General features: G+C 37.0%; 1 protein-coding gene across 1 annotated transcript; it reads left to right on the forward strand.

The window, feature by feature from the left end:
- Positions 1-425: 425 nt before the first annotated feature.
- On the forward strand, positions 426-18,840 carry LOC116267759 (ABC transporter A family member 7-like). Its single transcript, XM_031649648.2, has 18 exons — positions 426-657; positions 1,782-2,163; positions 2,732-2,811; positions 3,035-3,179; positions 3,269-3,388; positions 3,469-3,593; positions 4,885-5,043; positions 8,156-8,318; positions 8,399-8,524; positions 8,624-8,707; positions 8,819-9,186; positions 10,411-10,611; positions 10,860-10,969; positions 11,077-11,161; positions 11,463-11,591; positions 11,674-11,779; positions 12,441-12,529; positions 18,352-18,840. The coding sequence occupies exons 1-18, from the start codon at positions 559-561 to the stop codon at positions 18,649-18,651; spliced, it is 2,871 nt and encodes a 956-aa protein (XP_031505508.1). The 5' UTR covers positions 426-558; the 3' UTR covers positions 18,652-18,840.
- The last annotated feature ends 2,398 nt before the right edge of the window (positions 18,841-21,238 follow it).

The following is a 21,238-nucleotide window of genomic DNA, read 5'->3' on the forward strand; positions in this document are numbered from 1 at the left end:
TTCAGTTATTTGTGAAGCGATAAAACAAAATATTCATCCTGCTCACTCAAAACCTAGCATCATTTTAAATCGCTTTTCTTTCCAAGGGGCTCATCAAGGATAAATCTGTCAACTGAAACCCACATACTCATCTAACAAGAAGGTTATTTTGGTAATTGCAAGGTCAACACTGAACTTCATTCAACCTATGTAATGGGTATTTTCGTAATCTCGTTGAAGGTTATTTTCGTCCTTTAGAAAAAAAACCACGAACAAAGGTGGTGGGCACTTTGGGAGAAACTTCGGAGTTCAGATTTACTCTTGCTAGCTGTCCCCGGGATCGAGGGCATTTTCGTCTTAATGTAAACAGGGTGTTTTGGTCAACGAAATTAACTGCCTGGCGTCGTCGTTTCTTAAGTAGCGCAGGAAGAAGGGAAGGAGGGGAAAGCAAACGCGCTCTTCTTCTTCAGTTCTTCGCCAATCTGAAACCTGGCGGGAGGAATCCACGGTTGCGTCGCAAGCAAGGAAGAAAATCTCACCCGGAGCCCTTAAGGAGAACTCCAGCAATCGCCTTTGTTCATGGCGGAATCGGACGGCCGGCCACGGACCAACTCCCTCGGTCCCCCGTCGTTCTTCACGCAGGCGAACGCTCTTCTTAGGAAGAACCTCACGTTCCAAGTACGCATCTCTCTCCTCTCTCTCTTGTGCTAACAATGCTATCTTTACGTGTGCCTTTGGAATCCAATGTTGGCAAAATTGCGGAAGTTCTTCGTTCTTTCCTTGTTTTTCTTTTCGAATTTGAAATGATTAGATTTAGTTATTTATCTTTTCTCGAGTCTGATATAGCTCCGGAGAAACTATGGGGTTCAGCTTTCTGAGTGCAACCATTTTCTTAGTGCTGTCTCAGTTTATGAAGCTCAAACTGGGTTTACGGAATGAATCATGAACTTTCTTTAATATTAGCTAGGACAGGTTTACGGAATGAATCATGACCTTTCTTTAATATTAGTTAGGACAGGTTTACGGAATGAATCATGAACTTTCTTTAATATTAGTTAGGACAGGTTTACTGCATGAATCATGAACTTTCTTTAATATTAGTTAGGACAGGTTTACGGAATGAATCATGAACTTTCTTTAATATTAATCAGGACAGCCTTGCGCTTTTCTTAGTACGTCCCCTGTGCATTCAACATGCTGTGAGCGTGAAGATGCTTTGATGGTGATTGCATATAGATGTTCGAGTTTTCATTGGATAGCCCTCTATATAGCACCAGGTGCAATAGTCACGCCTTGAAAATGATTTTTTCTTGTAATGGGAGTTGCACAATTGAGAACCTGCCTATTGTTGGGGCTTGTTTCTAATCAATTAGTTCCTTCCTATTGCATCGGACATGGTGGAGGTATTAAAGTTGTCCTGAACTCTGCATAACTTGAAGCCTCAATTTATATTGCTATAAGAAATGCCATGTAAATCCTCCCCAAGTAATGTTTCTCCGTATTTGATATACTAATGATAAAAAACCGGAGTACGTAAAATGCAATCTTTTTTTGGATTCTGCAACACCTTTATCTTGGACAAGCTGGTGCTGTTGTTAAACTTCATGAGCGGTTTTCTTTTTGTGCACGAGATGCAGAGTGTATGTGCTGGAAGTTTGTGCTAAGAGGGGGATTCAGAACTGTCGCTATTAACCTGTCTTTACATTCTTTTTGCCTGAGCTAGTATTTTCTCTTTGAGAGAAGAGTTTGTGAGATTCGAGAGTCAATTTCATCTGAAATTTATTTCATTCTTACTTCTGCAGAAGCGAAATTATAAAACGAATGTGGGGCTTATAGCTTTCCCAGTCCTCTTGTGTCTGTTGCTTTTGGTTCTCCAAAGGGTGGTAAACAATGAATTAGGCAAGCCTAAGTACAAATGTGGGTGTAAGTGTGTTGACACAAAAGGAGATGGTACATGCGAAACTGTTTGTGGGATTGAGTACTCGACACTGGATCAAGTTTTCTCATGCCCGATTCCTCATCCACCAAAATGGCCAGCTGTCTTACAGATACCACGTCCTGAGCTTCGTGCTGTTGAATCCCCTTCAGATTCCATACAGGGATTGCTGCCTGGTTCCTGTAGGAGTACACAGTCATGCCCTGTGACCATACTATTTACTGGGGGAAACCAGTCCCTAGCAGAAGGTATGCATATATCAATAGTTCTAGACCAATAAAATATATTGTTCCTTTATCACCATGGCAGCATAAGCCAATTTTAAAGGGAAATCTTGCAATATTTTCAGAATATTGCGAAAACGTGTATCTCGCAATAATATCATGATATTATCTTGATATTTTTCCCTTTGTTACAAACAAATCCTGTTTTGACATGTTTTTTGGGCATTGCATGTGTCCACTGTCTATCGTTTATTTTAAAATTTCAAAAGCTTTTTCAATTCTCGTCAATCATGTTCAACAAAATTATTAAAAAAATCTTAATTTCATTATTTTTCATAATTTTTGATATTTTTTAATATTTTTTAATTCATAAGCTGTCTCCCATGGAAAGAAACTTTGCCAAAAAAATATCTGTGTAAGTGCTCATCAATAATGGTTAAGTTTGGTAAGGTGGACACTATGGATGGGCCTATTAGTCATATCTGTGGATGGCAGTTGTCATGTTCCATAATGATATGGAGGGTTGAAGAACTTTTTTTTTTCTGTAGCTTTTTCAATAAACTAACCTTTTTCATGATGTGCCTATTGGCAGGGTTAGTTGGGAACTTCTTCACGAGTAATCCTTATGCAAACATCTCGGATGTTTCAGGCTTGTTATCTAATATCCTGCTAGTATGTTCTTTCTTCATTCTTTTTGAGCATGATCTTCATTAATTTAGCCAAATTTTCTTTTTCCAGTTGTCCTTTAAATGCCTCTTTATTTGTGATAGGTCTTTTCTACATAAATCTTCATGCCTCTTCGGAGACATATGATAAAATTGGAACTATACAGAAATCTTCAGAAAAATGGCTTCAAGATTTATTTATGGTTTTTCTTCCATGGTTTAAATTTCAGGGATCAGACACATATCCTCGAACTACACAATTCATAGAACCAGCTTTCCTCTCTGATCGCCCCTTATATATTATCCAACCTCAATGCCCATCCAATTTTCAATTGAACTTTCCGATTAATATGAGCCAACTTCAATTAAACAAAGGTAAGTAATCTGCTGATCGTTCAAAATCCTCTAGCACCAGTGCGGTTGAAGTTTCTAAAACTGTATACTTTTGTGGGTGGTTCATGCAGAAATAAAATGTGTGCAAGGTCTACATGTTTGGCGCAATACAATGTCTGAAATTAACGATGAGTTATTCAAAGGCTATAGAAAGGGAAACCCCCAGAGAGAGACTAATGAATTTGTTGCGGGTAAAAATTTCACTTGGGCCATCATCTCTGCTTTTAATATATATTCTGATTCTCTGATTCACAACCTCCTGTTCTTGCAGCTTATGATTTCTTAAACTCAAATGACAAAAGTTTCAATGTGAACATTTGGTATAACTCAACGTACAAAAATAACACAGGGGGTGCTCCCATGAGTTTATTGCGTGTTACGCGATCTATAAATATGGTATGTATGGTTGAACCTTGCACTTTCATGGTTCCTGGATGTTGTTCAACCCCTCTTGTCATCTGTTTCTACTTCTTCAGTTTGAACATCAGATGAACTGACATTCGTATTCATGGAAAATAAATTACATCCAATTCTATGATCTGGTGCAATTTTATAGTTATTATTCTGACAAACATGTAGCGAGGAATGGTCCTTGAAGTACATAATTTATTGAACCAGCTTTGTTGTCTATGTCATTCATACTCTAAAGATGTTCTTCCTGTCCTAGAAAAGGTTGAACATGGGTCGATCTGGATTCTTTATTCTTGACGTTATGGTAGAATTCCTTCTTTTATTCCTTTGATACAAATAGCATTAACAATATAATCAAGAAATTTCTCTGTTTAATTTGTTCAATGTGAGTAAACACTAGGAAAAGGATGAGAACCACCACAAGAAACAAACTAGTGATAAGATGCAAATTTCGATACCATGATATACACACTGTAGGGATGTAGAAAATTGGTCATTGTAGCATTCAAACCTTTGAATATGTGTTTTAACTTATCGAAGACAAAAACCATATTGGATTCTTGTCATACAAAACTATTTGCTTATGTTCTACTGGCCTGAAAGGATTCAACTTTACCAATTGCAATCTAATTGAAGGCCAAGCAGCAATCACGACCAAAAAAACCTGAGTTTTTGCTCAAGATCAACATACCAATGTAATTTTCTTTCTTGACCATAATGATGTCATCAAAGATGTTTCAATGCAAGAAAGATTAATGAGCTTAGAGTAGTTAGTTCAAAACAATGCCCAAGCTATTTCTGATAACTGAGTCACCTTTCTTTTTATGTGATGGCTGCTTCTTCCAAATTGTATTTGCATCTTAGTTTACATAGTAAAAAGTTACTAAATCATAGCATGGATATAGTTAGGTAGAATCAACAGACTGTTTTTACACAATTGCTGATGACACCTTGTGGAATTAGTGTAGTTTGACTATATTTGCTCGCTATGGCACGATATATGGTTTCTTTCCCTGAACTTGTTCAGTATGTCTTTCAGGATGAAGAGGCTTCTATCGGTTACAAAAAACTTTAGAATATTTTTTCCCTCCAGCAGGCAGTCTCTTGTTCTGAAGTCATATACTCTCCCTTGAAGCCTTATGATGACATCTTTCATTTTTTCCAGTATTTTACACTTTGACATTCTTGGTGTCTTTCCTTGAACTTATGCTTCTATATTACCTGCAGGTTGACCACTTCTAGTTAAAAAGGGTACTGATTGGCTTGTCTTATGCAGGCAACAAATGCTTACATTAACTTCCTTAAAGGTAGTGGTGTGAAGATGCCCTTAGAATTTGTCAAAGAAATGCCAAAACCAGCGACACAACTGAAGCTGGATTTTTCATCCCTTATTGGCCCGCTTTTCTTTACATGGGTAATTGAATTACTATTTCCGGTAAGTGGAGATGTGCCTCGTTTCTTATTCATTTTATCCCTTCATCCAAGTATGTGACCTCTTTCTCCGTCTCTCTTTCTTTTCTCTGTACATATATATATATATATATATATATCAAGATCTGGCCGTCTTGAAATTTTGGCCATTTTCCATCTGGCTTTCACATTTCCAACCATACAAATATGATGTGGGATATCCACAACTATATGTTTGAAAAAGAAAAGGTCATGAAAATCTGACTTATAGATCAGATTTTGTGAAGGTTCTAAGCCTAATAACCTTAGCTTTTCTGGCACTTACAATCCAACTCTGAGAGTGGTATTTTATTAACTTTCCCATATCCTTTGTCAATCCATGTGAATTTCATTCCTATATGGATTTCAGAGAAATTCTTAGAATCACCTAAGCAGCCAAATTATGGACAGACAAATCTATTTTCTCATACACACACACACACACACACATCCCCCATGCAAGCTGGATATTGGGAGCATTGTCCTATGTAAAGTGAGTTGCTTCCTTCCATCTGGAGTGAGCAAACATTATTCATATATTCTAGCTTTTGATTTTGTGATTAAGTTAAACCTCATCAAGTGGTATAAATATGTGATCGGTATGATTAAATATCTGGAATAGACTCTGAGAGTGCCTTTAAGAATAGGTTTTTAAATCCCACAAAGGTTGACACATTTTCAGCCCTCTGGTTTTTGGTTCATCATTAAACCTTGATACATGACAGACTACAGTTGTTCAAAATCTGGTCTGCACTAAACTTTCCCTATCACATCCTATCACATCCTATCACATCGTAGGTGAGAAATCTAACTAGATTGCTTGTGTCCTACAGTAAAAATATGTGTTTCTTTGTGTGTGATGTGTTGTGTAATGACTTGGGCTTTAAAACCCAATAACTTGGAACTTGACTTGGAGTAGATTGACTCCTACATCGCAATGGTGCAGGGAGCAGAAGCAGAGGGTGCAGGTGCATAATTTTTCAAAAAACTTAGCTGTAGGCGTATATATGTTGGAAATAGTATATGAAGGACAGATTCATAGATAATTAACATGAACTCACATAAAAGCCATGTAACACTTTCATACTTATTTTTCCTCCACTTTCAAATCATTATATCAGCAGCCATGAATCATCCAATATATATGTGAGTGTGTGTGTGTGTATCCATTATTATGAATATCATTCTCAGATTTTTAATGGCAAGGTATTTCCAAAGTACTTTTCAGCAAAGTAATTGGGCAAAAATATAACAAATGAGAAACTAATAACAAGACATAAAAGAACTAGATAAAGTAATAAAAGTAATGATTTGATGGCGATAAAAATGATGATAAATAATTTAGTTTAGGTTAAATTTGAATTCATGATGATATTAACATTAAAAAGGAAACGACGACGGTGACAGCAGCGGCGGCGGGTGAAGAAAACTCCACGATCACCAAAAAAGTCCCAATCTCGTGGGCTCTGATACCATGTAGAAACACGAGCACATAGAAAGAGAATACGAGGAACACGATGTAACGTGGAAAAACCCTCAACAAGAGGAAAAAAAACCACGGATGAGGAGGAGCTGGTTGCCCACTAGCCGCCAGACTCTCTCTCTCTTAAGATTTCATTAACCATAAGGATTAGGGTTACACGACTTAAGTAATGCCCAACAAGGGCTGCAAGATGGATCGGGTATGGATTCGGACCCGGTCCCGAGACCCGTCTAACATACTTCAACAATATATATATATATATATATATATATATATATATATATATATATATATATATATATATATATATATATATATATATATATATATATATATATATATATATATATATATAGACACCTCTGTCACACGGAGACATGGGTTTAGCCCATGTACCCACTTTGATATGCCGACACGCGGTTCTGGATATGGGACATGGGTGGGACACACCAAAAAATAAACTATTAATTTAATGTTTTTATTTTTTCATTTTATCATTTTTTTGTGATGCATCCAATTATTTCCATGAACAATCTTTTGAAATACTCTGCACTTTTGTGATAAAACAAACTTTCTTACGAGATTGTAAGAGTGAACTATTAATTTAATGTTTTTTTTTCATTTTATCGTTTTTGAGAATATAAAATTTGTTGTATCCACGTATCCAAAATTTTCAAAATTGTTGTGTCCGTACCCGTATCACCGTACCCATACCCGTATCGTACACACACCCATGTGACATAGATAGACACACACACACATATATAGCTAAAGGGAGGCAGACATACATATTTTATATATGTATGTCTTATCTGTGCATTCGAGGACCTATGAAAGTCTAAGTAAACATAAAATTATGATTTATTGGATATTGGAGACCTTTCTCCTTGTTGAAGTTATAGAGAATGCAAAACAGGTACAATTGAAAACCCTAAGATCTTGTATATTCATGTTGAGTGCTTGTCATGCATAAACCATGTACAGCTGAAAACATTAAGGTCTCCTTCCTGAATGTGCAACATGCTAAGAGGAAAATGAGTCTTTTTATGTCAAGAAATTGATATCAAACTGTCAATAATTTTCCATAACAAACCTGACATGAAATGTTCTTCATTTTCTTTGGATGCCTTAGTCAGTAACTTGCTGTTAATTCATATAGCTAATTTGCAAATTCCGCTTTGATGGTGAAAGCTTCTTAATTATTGATCCTGAGAAAATTAACAGTAGCTGCCCCTTAGTAATATTACATTTAATGGTCCGGTACGATGTGGTCATGGGAGCGAAATATCATGGTATGAGGATTCTTCTAGTAGAGTTAAATATTATTATGATTACCATTTTGAGTTTCAAATTCCTTGGCAAGATTTATTTATGTTGTTTCTTGATAAGAACTGAAGGCAAAACGAAATATCTGAATCTTATCAGAAATTGCTGGCTAGATATTTTTTATTGTGGTGCAAAACCATCAAAATTTGATGTGACTTGTCGATTTTTGTTTTAATTAATTTCATTTGGATTTAAAGAAAATTATTCTTGATCTTTGTGGTTAAGTTGTTTCTGATAGCTCCTTGATTTGATCTAGGTGATGCTGACATAGCTCCTTGATTTGATCTAGGTGATGCTGACATACTTGGTCTATGAGAAGCAACGTAAATTGCGAATCATGATGAAAATGCATGGGCTTGGAGATGGCGCCTATTGGCTGATTACCTATCTTTATTTTTTCTCCATTTCGTTAATATATATGATATGTTTCATATTTTTTGGTTCAATTATTGGTAAGGAAGCATCAAATTATTGTTATTCTTTCTTGAAATGTTTTTGTTTTAAAATGGTTGAACATTGAATTTCTGTACAGGCCTGCAATTCTTCAGGTCAAATGCATATGGTTTGCAGTTTGTGTTCTATTTCATTTACATAAACTTGCAGATCGCACTTGCTTTCCTAGCGTCACCCATATTTTCTGAAGTTAAAACTGCTACAGGTTAGGTTTGCAATAATATACTTTTATTGAGTTGAAGTTCACCCTACTTCCCTGTATTGATACTGTTTTTGTGTCTTGTGAATCAACTTTGTTTGGCAGTTGCTGGCTACATGTATGTGTTTGGATCAGGGCTATTAGGATCATTCCTGTTCCGGTTCTTTGTTGAAGATACCAGCTTTCCAAGTGAGTTTCTTTTTAGACAGGCAATAATTTGATTTTTTTTTTTCAGATATTTAGCAATATAGTAACCTTGTTTCTTTGTTACATATGTACTCCATGGTTCCATTCTTGCAGGAGTGTGGGTGATAGTTATGGAAATTCATCCAGCATTTTCCTTATTCCGTGGTCTTTATGAGCTCGGACAGTATGCTTTTATAGGAGAGTACATGGGAACTACTGGGATGGACTGGAAGAATTTGAGTGATAGTGGGAATGGCTTGAAAGCTTCCTTGATTATCATGACCATTGAATGGTTCATCTTTCTTCCACTTGCTTACTACTTTGACCAAGTTCTCTCAACAGGGAGTGGAGTCCAGAAAAATCCTTTGTTTTTTTTGCAATGCTTCAAAAAAAAATTGGGAGAAACTTTTAGGAGGCCAAGTCTACAGAAACAGGGATCCAAAGTTTTTGTTGACATGGAGAAACCTGATGTTTTGAGAGAGGTACGCTTGTGCTCTTGGTTTCTTCTTGATACTCTTCCTAATGCTTCCTAGGATTCGTGGGATTCTTATTTTGTTTATGATACTCTCCTCATTATTCTTCTCTGCAGTGTGCCTGCAAACATGAAAATTGAGGCTTATGTTGTTTTATCATGGGTTTATATTTTTGATAACGGAGTTTAGCCATAAAGTGACAAGAATCCCAAAAGTGTCGTAATCAAAAGCTTCAGTTACATTGGACAAACTTGTTTCCATATTGCATACTTGATAAAACTGCTGGCGTCCAAATTCAGATATACACAAGTGTTTGGAAGACAAAAAAATATTATTTTTGACTTTTTAACCTTCTTTTCTTTTTTTGGTTAACATATAATTTTGGGGTCAAAAAAATTTGTTGGGGACGTGGCTTCGCTCATAAGCCTTAGCTTGTTTTAAGCTTTTGCTGTTATGTCCATCTTGGACAATCCATGGATGTACATATCTTTCCATCTCACATGCCCACACATTTGGTCATGGCTTCTTTGCAGCTGGTTAAATGTTTTTACCATGTGATTCTAGTATGTGTAATTCAACTGTTGTGAAAATTCATGTAATAACCTGCTTCAGGTTCGAAATAAGATATGTATGAGAAAAATCATAAACTTTTTTCAAAAAGAAATGTTCAATCAGAAAAATATAAAAAAATAAATAAATTGAAAATTAAATTGCATGAGAAATGATATGAACTATAAAATGGGCCTACAAGTTCAAACTCAAATTACCATAAATTGGTCACGGCTCAAGATATCAAATGGCAGAATAATAAGATTTAGATGCTATGAACAGGTTACCTAATTTTGTCAAAAATTATTTGAAATTTTGAAGTTAACACCTTAAACTGCTTCCAATAGTTAAGCAATAAAGAAAATAAGAAGTAACTCTTGAAAAACAAATTTCAGTACTAGTCTTTACTCCTTGATCAAATCAAAGCTTTTCAAACTTTTTACCTTGGCATGTTAAGATTTTAGGAAATTTCATAAAATAAAAACCACAAAGGACCTCCCGTTGGTGCATGAAATCCACTTGAAGTTCCAAGTGTTCCACCCAAAATTTATAAGACATCTAACAACATAATGAGACTCAGAGTTAAAGGGCTCTATGTAACCTAAAAGAGTTTTGGCACTTTCAAGCTTGTGAACTGCCATCCTAGGGTTGATCAAGTGATTGTTATGTGTGATTCTGTGGTAGAGGGAAGTGGTTGAACAGTTGCTGCTTGAACCAAACTCAAGTCACTCTATTATATGTGATAACCTCAAAAAGGTGTACCCTGGAAAGGACGGAAACCCCAAGAAATATGCAGTTCAAGGTCTGTCACTTGCTTTGCCTCCTGGAGAATGTTTCGGCATGCTTGGCCCCAACGGTGCTGGTAAAACAACTTTTATCAATATGGTGAGTGGTTTTCTTCATTTTTGCTTGTGTTTGCTTTGTCATATCTACCTGTTCCTAAATTTATTCTGAATGTGATTCATAGTTATGAATTGGCTGCTGTAGCAGTGTTAGTTAGATGCTGAGATAATTTTTTATGCTTATGACCTACTGCATTCTGTGATGTGAAATAAAAGATTGCTAACTTTTCGTAGTTATTTCCTAATGTAGTCTCTAGTATGAAATAAAAGTCATTGTTTCTCCATCTGCAGATGATTGGGCTTGTGTCACCCACTTCAGGCACTGCATATGTTCAAGGTCTTGATATAAGAAAAGACATGGACAAAATATATACGAGCATGGGAGTCTGTCCACAGCATGAGTAATGTGTCCTCCAATCCCTTTCTACAGAAAAAAACAGTTCTGCTTATATGAAACCAATTTTTGTCTGACTTACATGACAAGGCATTTAGTTTTAAATTTTTACAGCTTGATATGGGAGACGTTGACTGGCAGAGAACACCTCTTGTTTTATGGTAGATTAAAAAATCTCAAAGGGTCGGCTCTAACCCATGTAAGACCTCCATCCAGCTCGGTTGTTTACTCCACTGTGGGAATTTATTTCTTGATTATTATAGTATTAGGCACACTGTGGCTCTTTTCATGAATAATTCTATATGGTGTTGAAGATAGAATGGGTCCTCTAAATGCTTTCTCCTAGGATCTAAATTACTATGGGGGTCTCTGAAAATTTCATTATGAATGGTTTTCTTTTGAACTTCCCCTCTACATAAAGATCCTTGTGGCTGTCTTCATCATTGTAGCTGTGATAATTCTTGACATTTGTCATCATAGTGGTTCTTCACTAATGACAGGCAGTAGAAGAGTCATTGAAGAGTGTCAACCTTTTCAATGGAGGTGTTGGTGATAAACTTTCTGGGAAATATAGTGGAGGCATGAAGAGAAGGCTCAGTGTTGCAATTTCTTTGATTGGAGATCCTCAGGTACACATGCCATAATTTTGTCTCTTTTTCCTAAATGTTGACTGCTTCTGTTCCTGATATGCAATCCATTTCTCTTGTGAAGGTTGTCTACATGGATGAACCTAGCACAGGATTAGATCCTGCTTCAAGAAATAACTTATGGAGTGTCGTGAGACGTGCAAAACAAGATCGAGCGATCATTCTTACAAGTAAATATCATCCTTCCTTTTCTTCTTTTTTTTATGAAAATTTCATGTTCTGCATGTCTAAGTGGATCATAATGTGTTAATGATTCTTTCAGAGTTTGAGCTTTTGGTCCTCGAAGTTGCCAAACATATAGGATAAATTAAAGTATAAGTTGACTTGTGTGCTGCAATTCTATTGGGACTCGATAAAACCAGGAGGATGGTCTGAAAATTGCAGTTATTGAAATTCTTTAGAAGATAATTGCCTTGTATACAAGTTTCATTAAGAGAATTGCCTTGCATACAAGATTTGTGAGTTTCTACCATCAGAAAATTCAGAACACTTGAAACAACCCTGGACCGGATGAAGTTGGAAAAATCAGTTGGATGTTGCACCATACCTTGTTTGCTAATATTTAGTTTTTACTTGAATAACTGAAGGCATCAATTGCTCTGCCTTACACATGAATTGCTTCAGTGTCGGTTGAAATATCCTATGTGGAAACTTGTGGTAAGAGTTACCAATGCTACCCTGGGCTAGAGAAATTAGGTGCTTCTCATAGTCCATTCACCCATGATGGTTAATGTTGACACATTTTTGCTTTGATCTGACTGCAATAGGTAGTTGGTATTCTTAAGTAAATAATTATGTAAATTGTTAAATCGCATATTGTTACTGTCTCAGCACATTCAATGGAAGAAGCGGAGGTTCTATGTGAACGACTGGGTATTTTTGTAGATGGGGCTTTGCAGTGCATAGGAAACCCAAAGGAGGTACTTTTCTCTTTTACTTTTTTACTTTTATTAAAATGATTTTAACAAATGAAATCTATCATATGCATAATTTCCCAAATACCAAAAACACTGTATGAGGAGAAAGGGGAATGTTTCCAGGGTAGATCTTTGCTATGATATCATTTTTCTATTGTACCAGATCTGACTCTGACCCAACGTCTATTGTAGCTAGCAGCTCAGTTGTGTTGGATCCAACCAATTGCAAACCTATGTAGGGGAAATCTGGGTAGATGATTGCAGGTTTTATTCTGCTGTTTCAAGGTTCACAGTTTCAGTTTGAGCAATGACTAGAGAAATAGCTACTTCATGCTACCACATTAAGGTGTTTTTGGCCATGTGTTTGTCCAGTGTTTGCTAGTGGACATGATACAGTCTCAACTATTACCAAAAAACATGCTGAAGGGGGAAAAATGCTATTAATACATATAAATGTAAGATTTTGATATCTAAGATTCTAATACCAAACCACCGAATGAAGTTAGATGCAAGAGGAGGAAGAAAGAAGTGGGCCGCACGTCCAAGCAAGAGAGAGATGAAAGAGAACAACAACAAATGATGTCTGCCTCTTGTTATCATTATATACTAATCACGATTTAGGGTACATCATAAAATACACCAAATAACAATAAGATTTACAAGTATGCCACCGGCCATGATGTGTTGGGCGTGTGGATCAAATGGGTCGGGTCTGGGTGACTCGATCCATTTGCACAAACTTAACAGCCCCCCTCAAGTTGTCCATGGAGTTTGATCATCCGCAACTTGTTCTTCAATTCCTAGAAATGGTGCCCTGTGAGTCCCTTGGTAAAAAGATCAGCCACTTGTTCAGACGTGGATATATAAGTGGAAACAATCTCGTCTTCCGCAACCTTTTGACGAATGAAGTGTTGATCAATCTCTATATGCTTAGTGCGATTATGTAGAACAAGATTTAAGGCAATCTTGATCGCGCTTTGGTTGTCACAAAATAGAGATGACTGAGCAATGGGAAGAGAAAGTTCCCCAAGCAGATGACGTAACCATGAAGCTTCAGCTGTGCCTGCAGCCACTGCCCTATATTCTGCCTCAGTGCTAGATCTGGCACTGGCAACTGCACGTTGTTTCCTGCTACTCCAACAAATAAGATTGGAATCAAGGAAGAGACAAGAACCAGAAACTGATCGTCTATCGTCTGGATCACCTGCCCAATCTGCATCAGTATAAGTGGAAATGTTATGGCCATGCAAAACAGTTGACTGTCTTGTGTAGATGAGTCAATCTCCAAGAGTAGCTTTAAGATAACGCAAAATACGTTTGGTAGCATCCATATGCCCTTCTGTGGGTGCATGCATAAACTGAGAGACTTGATTCACAACATATACTATGTCTGGGTGTGTAAAAGTGAGATATTGCAACATGCCAACTATACTCCCATAGAAACTAGGATTTGGGTAGGCATCACTCTCATCAGATGCATTTAATTTTGTGTTGAGAACACTAGGTGTATTTATGGGCTTGCAACTTATCATAGCTGCCCTATCCAAAATATCAAGAGTGTAGTTATGTTGTGTAAGAGTTAATGTGCCACCTTTTCTATCAAGCTCAACACCCAAGAAATATCGTAGGTCGCCGAGATCCTTCATCTTGAATTCTTGTTGCAATATCTCCTTAACATGGGATATATGACATGAAGAGTTTTCAGTAAGAACTATGTCATCTACATATATAAGTAGCCAAATGGTAACTTCACCTGAATGATAGATTAATAAAGAATGATCAAGTGAACTTCTGAAAGAACCAACCTGTTGTATATGGAGGAAAAATCTATCGAACCATGAACGAGATGCTTGCTTAAGCCCATACATTGATTTTTGTAATTTGCACACCCATTTGGTTGGATCATTGGAAACATATTCTGGAGGTTGTTCCATATAAACTTCTTCCTTTAGAAAGTCATGAAGAAAAGCATTTTTAACATCCAACTGATATAAATTCCAAATATATGAGACGACAAGAGAGATGATAACCTGAATCGTTTCCATCTTGATGACTGGACTAAAAGTCTCATCATAATCTTCCCCATACTACTGAGTGAAGCCTCTAGCCACGAGTCGAGTCTTATATCTATCAATGCTTCCATCGGGCTTATACTTGAGTTTGTAAACCCATTTTGAGCCCACTACATTCTTACCATTTGGACGAGGAACAATATCCCATGTTTGACATTCATTTAAGGCAGCTATTTCTTCATTCATGGCCTTGATCCAATGTTTGTTTTTGTACGCTTGCTCATAGCATTTTGGCTCCATCTTTTTGTTCAATTCTGTCATGAAGAGCTGAAAATCCAAAGAGAAATTACAATAACTTACCCATCTATCAATAGGGTGCCGCGCACGTTTTGATCTACGTGGACAAGCAGTGGCAGTTTCTGGATCAGCTGGAACTGATCGTCGATTATACACCATTCTTGAAAACCGATTAGGTAAAGTCATGCTCATGTTGTTGGTCTGAGTAGATGAAGGTATGCTGTCCATCTGAGTGTTTGTGGCTGTCTCGAGCTCATCAATAGTTCTGTCACTTTGTGCGTGGTGTGTATCAGCTCTTTGGTCTAATATTTCAACATTCAGCCATGAGTCATATACATCTTTTCTAACATTAAGTGTTGCATGTGGCTCCTTTAAATCCTTCAACCGGAGCTCATCAAAACCAACATGTCGTGAAATATGCACACGTCCGTTTTTTTTTATTGTAGCAGCGATAGCCTTTATAATTTTCTGCATAACTCACAAATCTACACATGGCAGCTCGATCTTGAAACTTATTTCTCAAAGAAACATCAACATGAACATAACAGATGCACCCAAAAACACATAGCTCATCATAATTTGGTTGTTCTTGATGTAAAATAAAGAATGAAGATTTTTCTTCAAGCATGGATAGTGGCAGTAGATTAATAACATGAACAGCAGTATGGAAGACTTCAGTCCATAAAGTCATGGGCACATCAGTGTTATGCATCATATTGAGAGCACTTTCAACTATGTGTCTATGTTTTCTTTCAGCAATACTATTCTGTTGTGGTGTGTGTAGACAGAAAATCTGTCTAGTGATCTCATGAGTACTCAGTAAATTCATTTGAAATGAACTCACCACCACCATCACATTGGAAATGCACGACATTACTAGAGTATTTGTTTTGGACAAAGGTGTGGAATTGGGTGAACAAGCGGAAAACTTCTGATTTGCTTTTCATGAAGTGGATCCAAGTATAACGAGAATAAGAATCAATGAAAACAACATAATATTTGCTCCCGGAAGAGGAAGAAATAGGAGCAGGCCCCCAAACATCAGAATAAATGGTGTCAAATAACTTCGAAGCTCGCTTATTTATTGATTGAAAATGAAGAGCATGGCTCTTACAAATATGACAACTTGAGCACATGCTAGACTCGCTGACAGGACTTAGACTGGACTTTTGTAATAGTCCGTCTGCAACAAGACTTTGAATGAAAGACCGACTACAATGTGCTAAATGATCGTGCCAAAGAGATGGCATATCATACTCTGTGATATTGACTTCACTATGACTGGGAAAGGATGAATATGAAACACAAGACTTAGACACTTTTGGAGCTTCTTCAATGACGTACATGTCTCCTTTTGTGAACACTCTCAGCGAATGTCTTCTTGGTTCGTGCATCGTTAACATAAACAGAAGAAGGAGTAAACTCAACAGAGGAATAAGTATCATCAATAAGCTTTGACACAGAAATTATATTTTTCTTGACATTTGGAACAACAAGTACATTCTTTTAAGGGTATTGAGGAATGAGTCATGGATAAGTATGCATTTCCAATATGTGATATTTTATGATGGGAACCATCTCCTGTGACGACTGAGTCTTTAGCTAAATAAGGGAGAGCACTAGAAAGCTTACCTGCATCACCAGTTACATGAGCTGCAGCACCAGAATCCACATACCATTGTCCTTCCTCATTTTGCTTGAGATTGACTTTAGACAACGTTGTCATTACAATCTGTTGCACATCAAGGGAAATGTTCGATGCCGCAGTCATGTTCGAAACAAATGACCCTACTGCTTTATTGTCACGCTTGGCCTGTTTTCCCTTGTTCTATGGGTTATGCCAACATTCTGACTTCACATTACCTCTCTTATTGCAATAAAAACAAGTAGTATCTTTTGAGGTACATTTGTCTGTGCATTTGTGTTAGGTGTAGGAAGGATACCTCTCACCATCCCTACCTGTGAGTTCCAAACTCTTGGATGACTTCCTTGTAAAGCATGGTCCCAGTGACCAATACATTGTGACTGCCAGAATGAACTAATTCATGTTGCTGTACACGACTCGCTTCATGTTGAATCAGTTTTGCTTTTAAGTCTTCAAAAGAAGGAAGAACATACAATACCTCTCAAGCAGTGCAGAAAACATCAAATTTTGGCCTCAATCCACTCAAAGTCTACTGTACCTTGTCCTTGTCACTGACTGGATGTTCTATGATGGCAAGCTGATCGCTGACATTTTTGTTCTCATGTACATATTCCAAGACTGAATGTGTGCCTCGCTTGATATCCTGAAATTGCCTCTTGAGTTGTAAAAATCTTGCTTCTGATACTTGAGAATACGTTGTAGCAAGTACATTCCACAACTCAAGTGCTGAAAGATCATCATCAACACCCGCCAAAACTTCCTCTGATAGTGTAAAGGTGATATAAGCAACGAGAGATTGATCATGAGCCATCCACATCTCATATTTAGGATTGATTTCTGCAATGGTCTCTTGTACTTGCCCTGCAACATTCTTCACCTCTCGCATAATCCATTCAGGTGGCGCAGGTGTGGTGCCATTGAGATGTGCATGGAGACGGTGACTCATGATGAACGGGACTATTTGACGTTTTCATGTCAAATAATTGGTATGATTTAGCTTTTGTGAGATGAGTTGGGAGAGGAAATTGGACGACAAGATGCTGGAATTGCGGTGGGGATCCATCAATGCAATAACCAGAAAATAGGGGGAAAATAGAAATTTTGATATTAGGGTTAGGTGGCTGACGGTAGGGCAGACCATAGGATTAGGACAGATGGTAGGGTTAGGGTAGATTAGGGCAGACGGTAGGATTAGGGCAGATTAGGGTAGACGATAGGATTAGGGAAGATTAGGACAGATTAGAGCAGAAAATTTGGGGATTAGGGTTAGGGCAGAAATTTGGGGATTAGGGCAGAAATTTGGGGATTAGGGCAGAAAATAGAGATTTGAGGATTAGGACAGAAAAGAGATTTGAGGATTAGGACAGAAAAGAAATAAAGATTAGGACAGAAATTAGAGATTCTTACCGAACATTCTCAGTGGTAAAACCCGCTCTGATACCATGTAAGATTTTGATATCTAATACCAAACCACTGAATGAAGTTAGATGCAAGAGGAGGAAGAGAGAAGTGGGCTACACGTCCAAGCAAGAGATAGATGAAAGAGAGCAGCAACAAATGATGTCTGCCTCTTGTTATCATTATATACTAATCACGATTTAGGGTACATCATAAAATATACAAAATAACAATAAGATTTACAAATATGCCACCGCCCATGATGTTGGGCGTGTGGATCAAATCGGTCGGGTCTGGGTGACCCGATCCATATGTACAAACTTAACAATAAAGATATTCCAATTTATTATGTGCTATTTGGCATGAGTTATTAATTCATAGCCTGCAACTTTTGACTTTGTCATGCTTAAGAATTAAAGTTGCTGTCTCTGCTGCAACTTGTGATGGATTATGACTTATTTTCTTTTCTACAGCTAAGGGCTAGATATGGAGGATCTTACATATTTACGATGACAACGTCAGCTACTCAGGAAGAAGAGGTGGAGAACTTGGTGCGTCAAATCTCTCCAACTGCAAACAAAATCTATCACCTGTCAGGTACTCAGAAATTTGAGTTGCAAAAGCAGGAAGTTAGAATTGCAGAAGTGTTCCGAGCAGTGGAAAATGCAAAAAGCAAGCTAAGTATTCAGGCATGGGGTTTGGCAGATACCACCTTGGAGGATGTCTTCATTAAGGTTGCTCGAGGAGCACAATCATTTAACATGCTTCAATAACTGTTGTGATTATAATATTTCTTCTTCTTTTTTTTGTGTATATAGAGTACATAATTTTTGAGTAGTTCTTCGCTTCAATAATTCAGTACCACTTTCGTTACTGGGCACCATCTCCTTTGAGAGGCTTATAGATTTGCTTCATAGCTTTATTCATGATTGTTGGTACGGATCACTTCAAGTGAATTTAAGTTAGTCTAGGTATTCATATTGCACCAATCAATTTCAATATGGTTTGTGTCCATGGAAGGTGTATGTGATATGAATGGCTGCTTGATTGTCGCTGTGACGTATAGGTATAGTTATTTCACACCTTATTTCGTTTTAACATAGCTTTGGTCCATCTGAGCTGTAGGTAGTAGCTGCCAGCCTGCCATTGCCTTACGCTCGGACTTGAAACTCGACTTAAAACAATCTTTGTTTCTTACTTCTCCATGCAACTAAGTACCTCCAACCTCAATTCAAAAACCAGTAGTAGATCATTGATCCATGTTCTTCCTGGACCAAATCTGCATCGGTACAGACTTTAGCATCTACATGCCCATTCTTCTTCATACATGTGCCTTGACCTGGCATCCCTTTTATATAACTGAAGATGTTACCTATGGCTTGAAGATGAGATTGTCGATGATCAGGTATGATTGCGGAACCGTGAGAGAAACTGATTTCCTAACAAGTTTTTGATAGTTTTTATATCTTCAAGGCGATGTTCTATTGCCTTATTTAATTTATAGTTCACTTCAATAAGTCAGGTTTGCACTTAATTTTCTGGTTTCACGAAGTAAGTCAAGCGCATATATATTTTCTGTGGGATAAAAATAGTGCTGCCCTTAAATATGCTTCTTCAATTCCTAAAACATAGTGAAGTTGACCCCAATCTTTGATTGCGAATGTTTTTTAAATTAATGAAATTTTTATTGATATACTCTTTCTCGTTATCAGTTCTTAGTACTTTATTTATAATGCCATACATAACATGAATCACAATCAAAACGAAGCTCACGAATCAACTTATTCAATATTCCACATGATGGATGTTCTAGCCGTGCATGGCATCTATTATTTTCATTATCCGCACAAGAAATCAAACCACTGTTAACTTGAGTAAGCAAATATAATCCCCAGCACACAATGCCTTCACCAAAATCATCCTCTTGGCCACCTAATCCTAAGCCACAACCTTGGAGATCAGAGTCAAACTCACATTGCAGTTATGAGTTTAAGTCATTCTATTGACTTGACATCAAGTGCGAGGCAAGTAGGGGCGTGTGTAACACTTTGATTTCAGTTTTAATGTTAAAGAAACTTATAGTTCCTTCGCCATCAATAAGAAGATTTGCGTCATTAGCAACAGTGTCAGAATTACATTACTCTACACCATACATTTAATAAACAGCATTTGAAACCAGATACGGCCTGCTTCAAAATACATATAATCTTTTTCTATGTTTGCATTTGCAGCTATAGTTGCCACTTTATTCTTTTAGAACATATCGAGAATCTGAACGAGTTTCTCAATGGCAGATGTTAATTGTGGTTATCCATCCTTGTGAGAAACTTGGGTAGACTAGGCTTCTGATATTTGTGATGAATGTTGTGGGCTCTTTGTAATTTCCAACATCGGTCACATGTGTGGTTCTCCTTTTACAGTAAGTATAGAACATTCTTGAACCGGTTGACTTGTCCTTATGACATTCATTCTTGGTTTAGCTTTTGGTTGTCCAACAAATAGCGTCAACTTGGAGTATCTTTCTTCATCGCTATGGGGCTGTTTGGCAATAGTAACGCTGCTACTGCTTTATGAACCTGCCTAAAAGAAATGGAGTAAATGCATAGGACACCGTAGCAAGTGTTTCATGAATCTACTCTTTTTTGAGATAGATTCATAAGATAATAATAACACGTTACTGTTGTCAAACGACCCCTAAATTCATCACTTTTTCCGTGCTCTCCTTTTATAATCATAGCATATATATAGTGTTTAATGATGAACAATCAGGGGTCATCAAAATTTGATCACTCAGCTATTCATTGTCTGGCTTAATCCTGCAAGAAACTGAAAAAATATCTTGTTGTTGTCCATTTCACAGTGGTAGTAGAAACAAGAAGAGTATAAAAATCAAGTTCACCTCACTTAGCACGAAGAGAACCAACATATTCATAAAAGGTTTATCATGGTTATAAGTGCGATTTCTGATTTGCAGTTGATAATGCTTAAGAATATTAAACTACACGCCATGCAATGCTTTAACAGCATAGCGGATGGCTTTTGCAAAATAGGAAAGGCAGCCCATCGGCTGTTTTGGTTTTTATAAAGTTAAAGGAGTCTTGACATAATAATAAAGTTTTAATAAAAGGAATTATGACATGATAACAACAACAACAATAATAATAATACAACATTAGGATTTTAGTAGTAATATAAGCTTTTTGCTTGGAAAGGAAGGGAGGATGATACTTGTCACAAGCTAAGTCACGTGTGATATGCCCAAATACGGGTACGTGAGTATGACCGCATTTAAAAACTTGAAAAGCTATATTTTCAAACTTGATTTTTTTAATTTTAATTTTTTTGTTTTTTATTTACTTT

This window comes from Nymphaea colorata, chromosome 14 (genome assembly GCF_008831285.2).
Source record: "Nymphaea colorata isolate Beijing-Zhang1983 chromosome 14, ASM883128v2, whole genome shotgun sequence".
Lineage (NCBI taxonomy): Eukaryota > Viridiplantae > Streptophyta > Magnoliopsida > Nymphaeales > Nymphaeaceae > Nymphaea > Nymphaea colorata.

What these genes read in the sequence shown, in the direction of transcription:
- LOC116267759 (XM_031649648.2), top strand. Translation starts at nt 559, where the DNA reads ATGGCGGAATCGGACGGCCGGCCACGGACCAACTCCCTCGGTCCCCCG. An exon ending in TGTTATCTAATATCCTGCTA is followed by an intron (nt 2,812 to 3,034) that starts GTATGTTCTTTC and finishes TTTAAATTTCAG; the next exon opens with GGATCAGACACATATCCTCG. An exon ending in TCGAGCGATCATTCTTACAA is followed by an intron (nt 11,780 to 12,440) that starts GTAAATATCATC and finishes TTACTGTCTCAG; the next exon opens with CACATTCAATGGAAGAAGCG.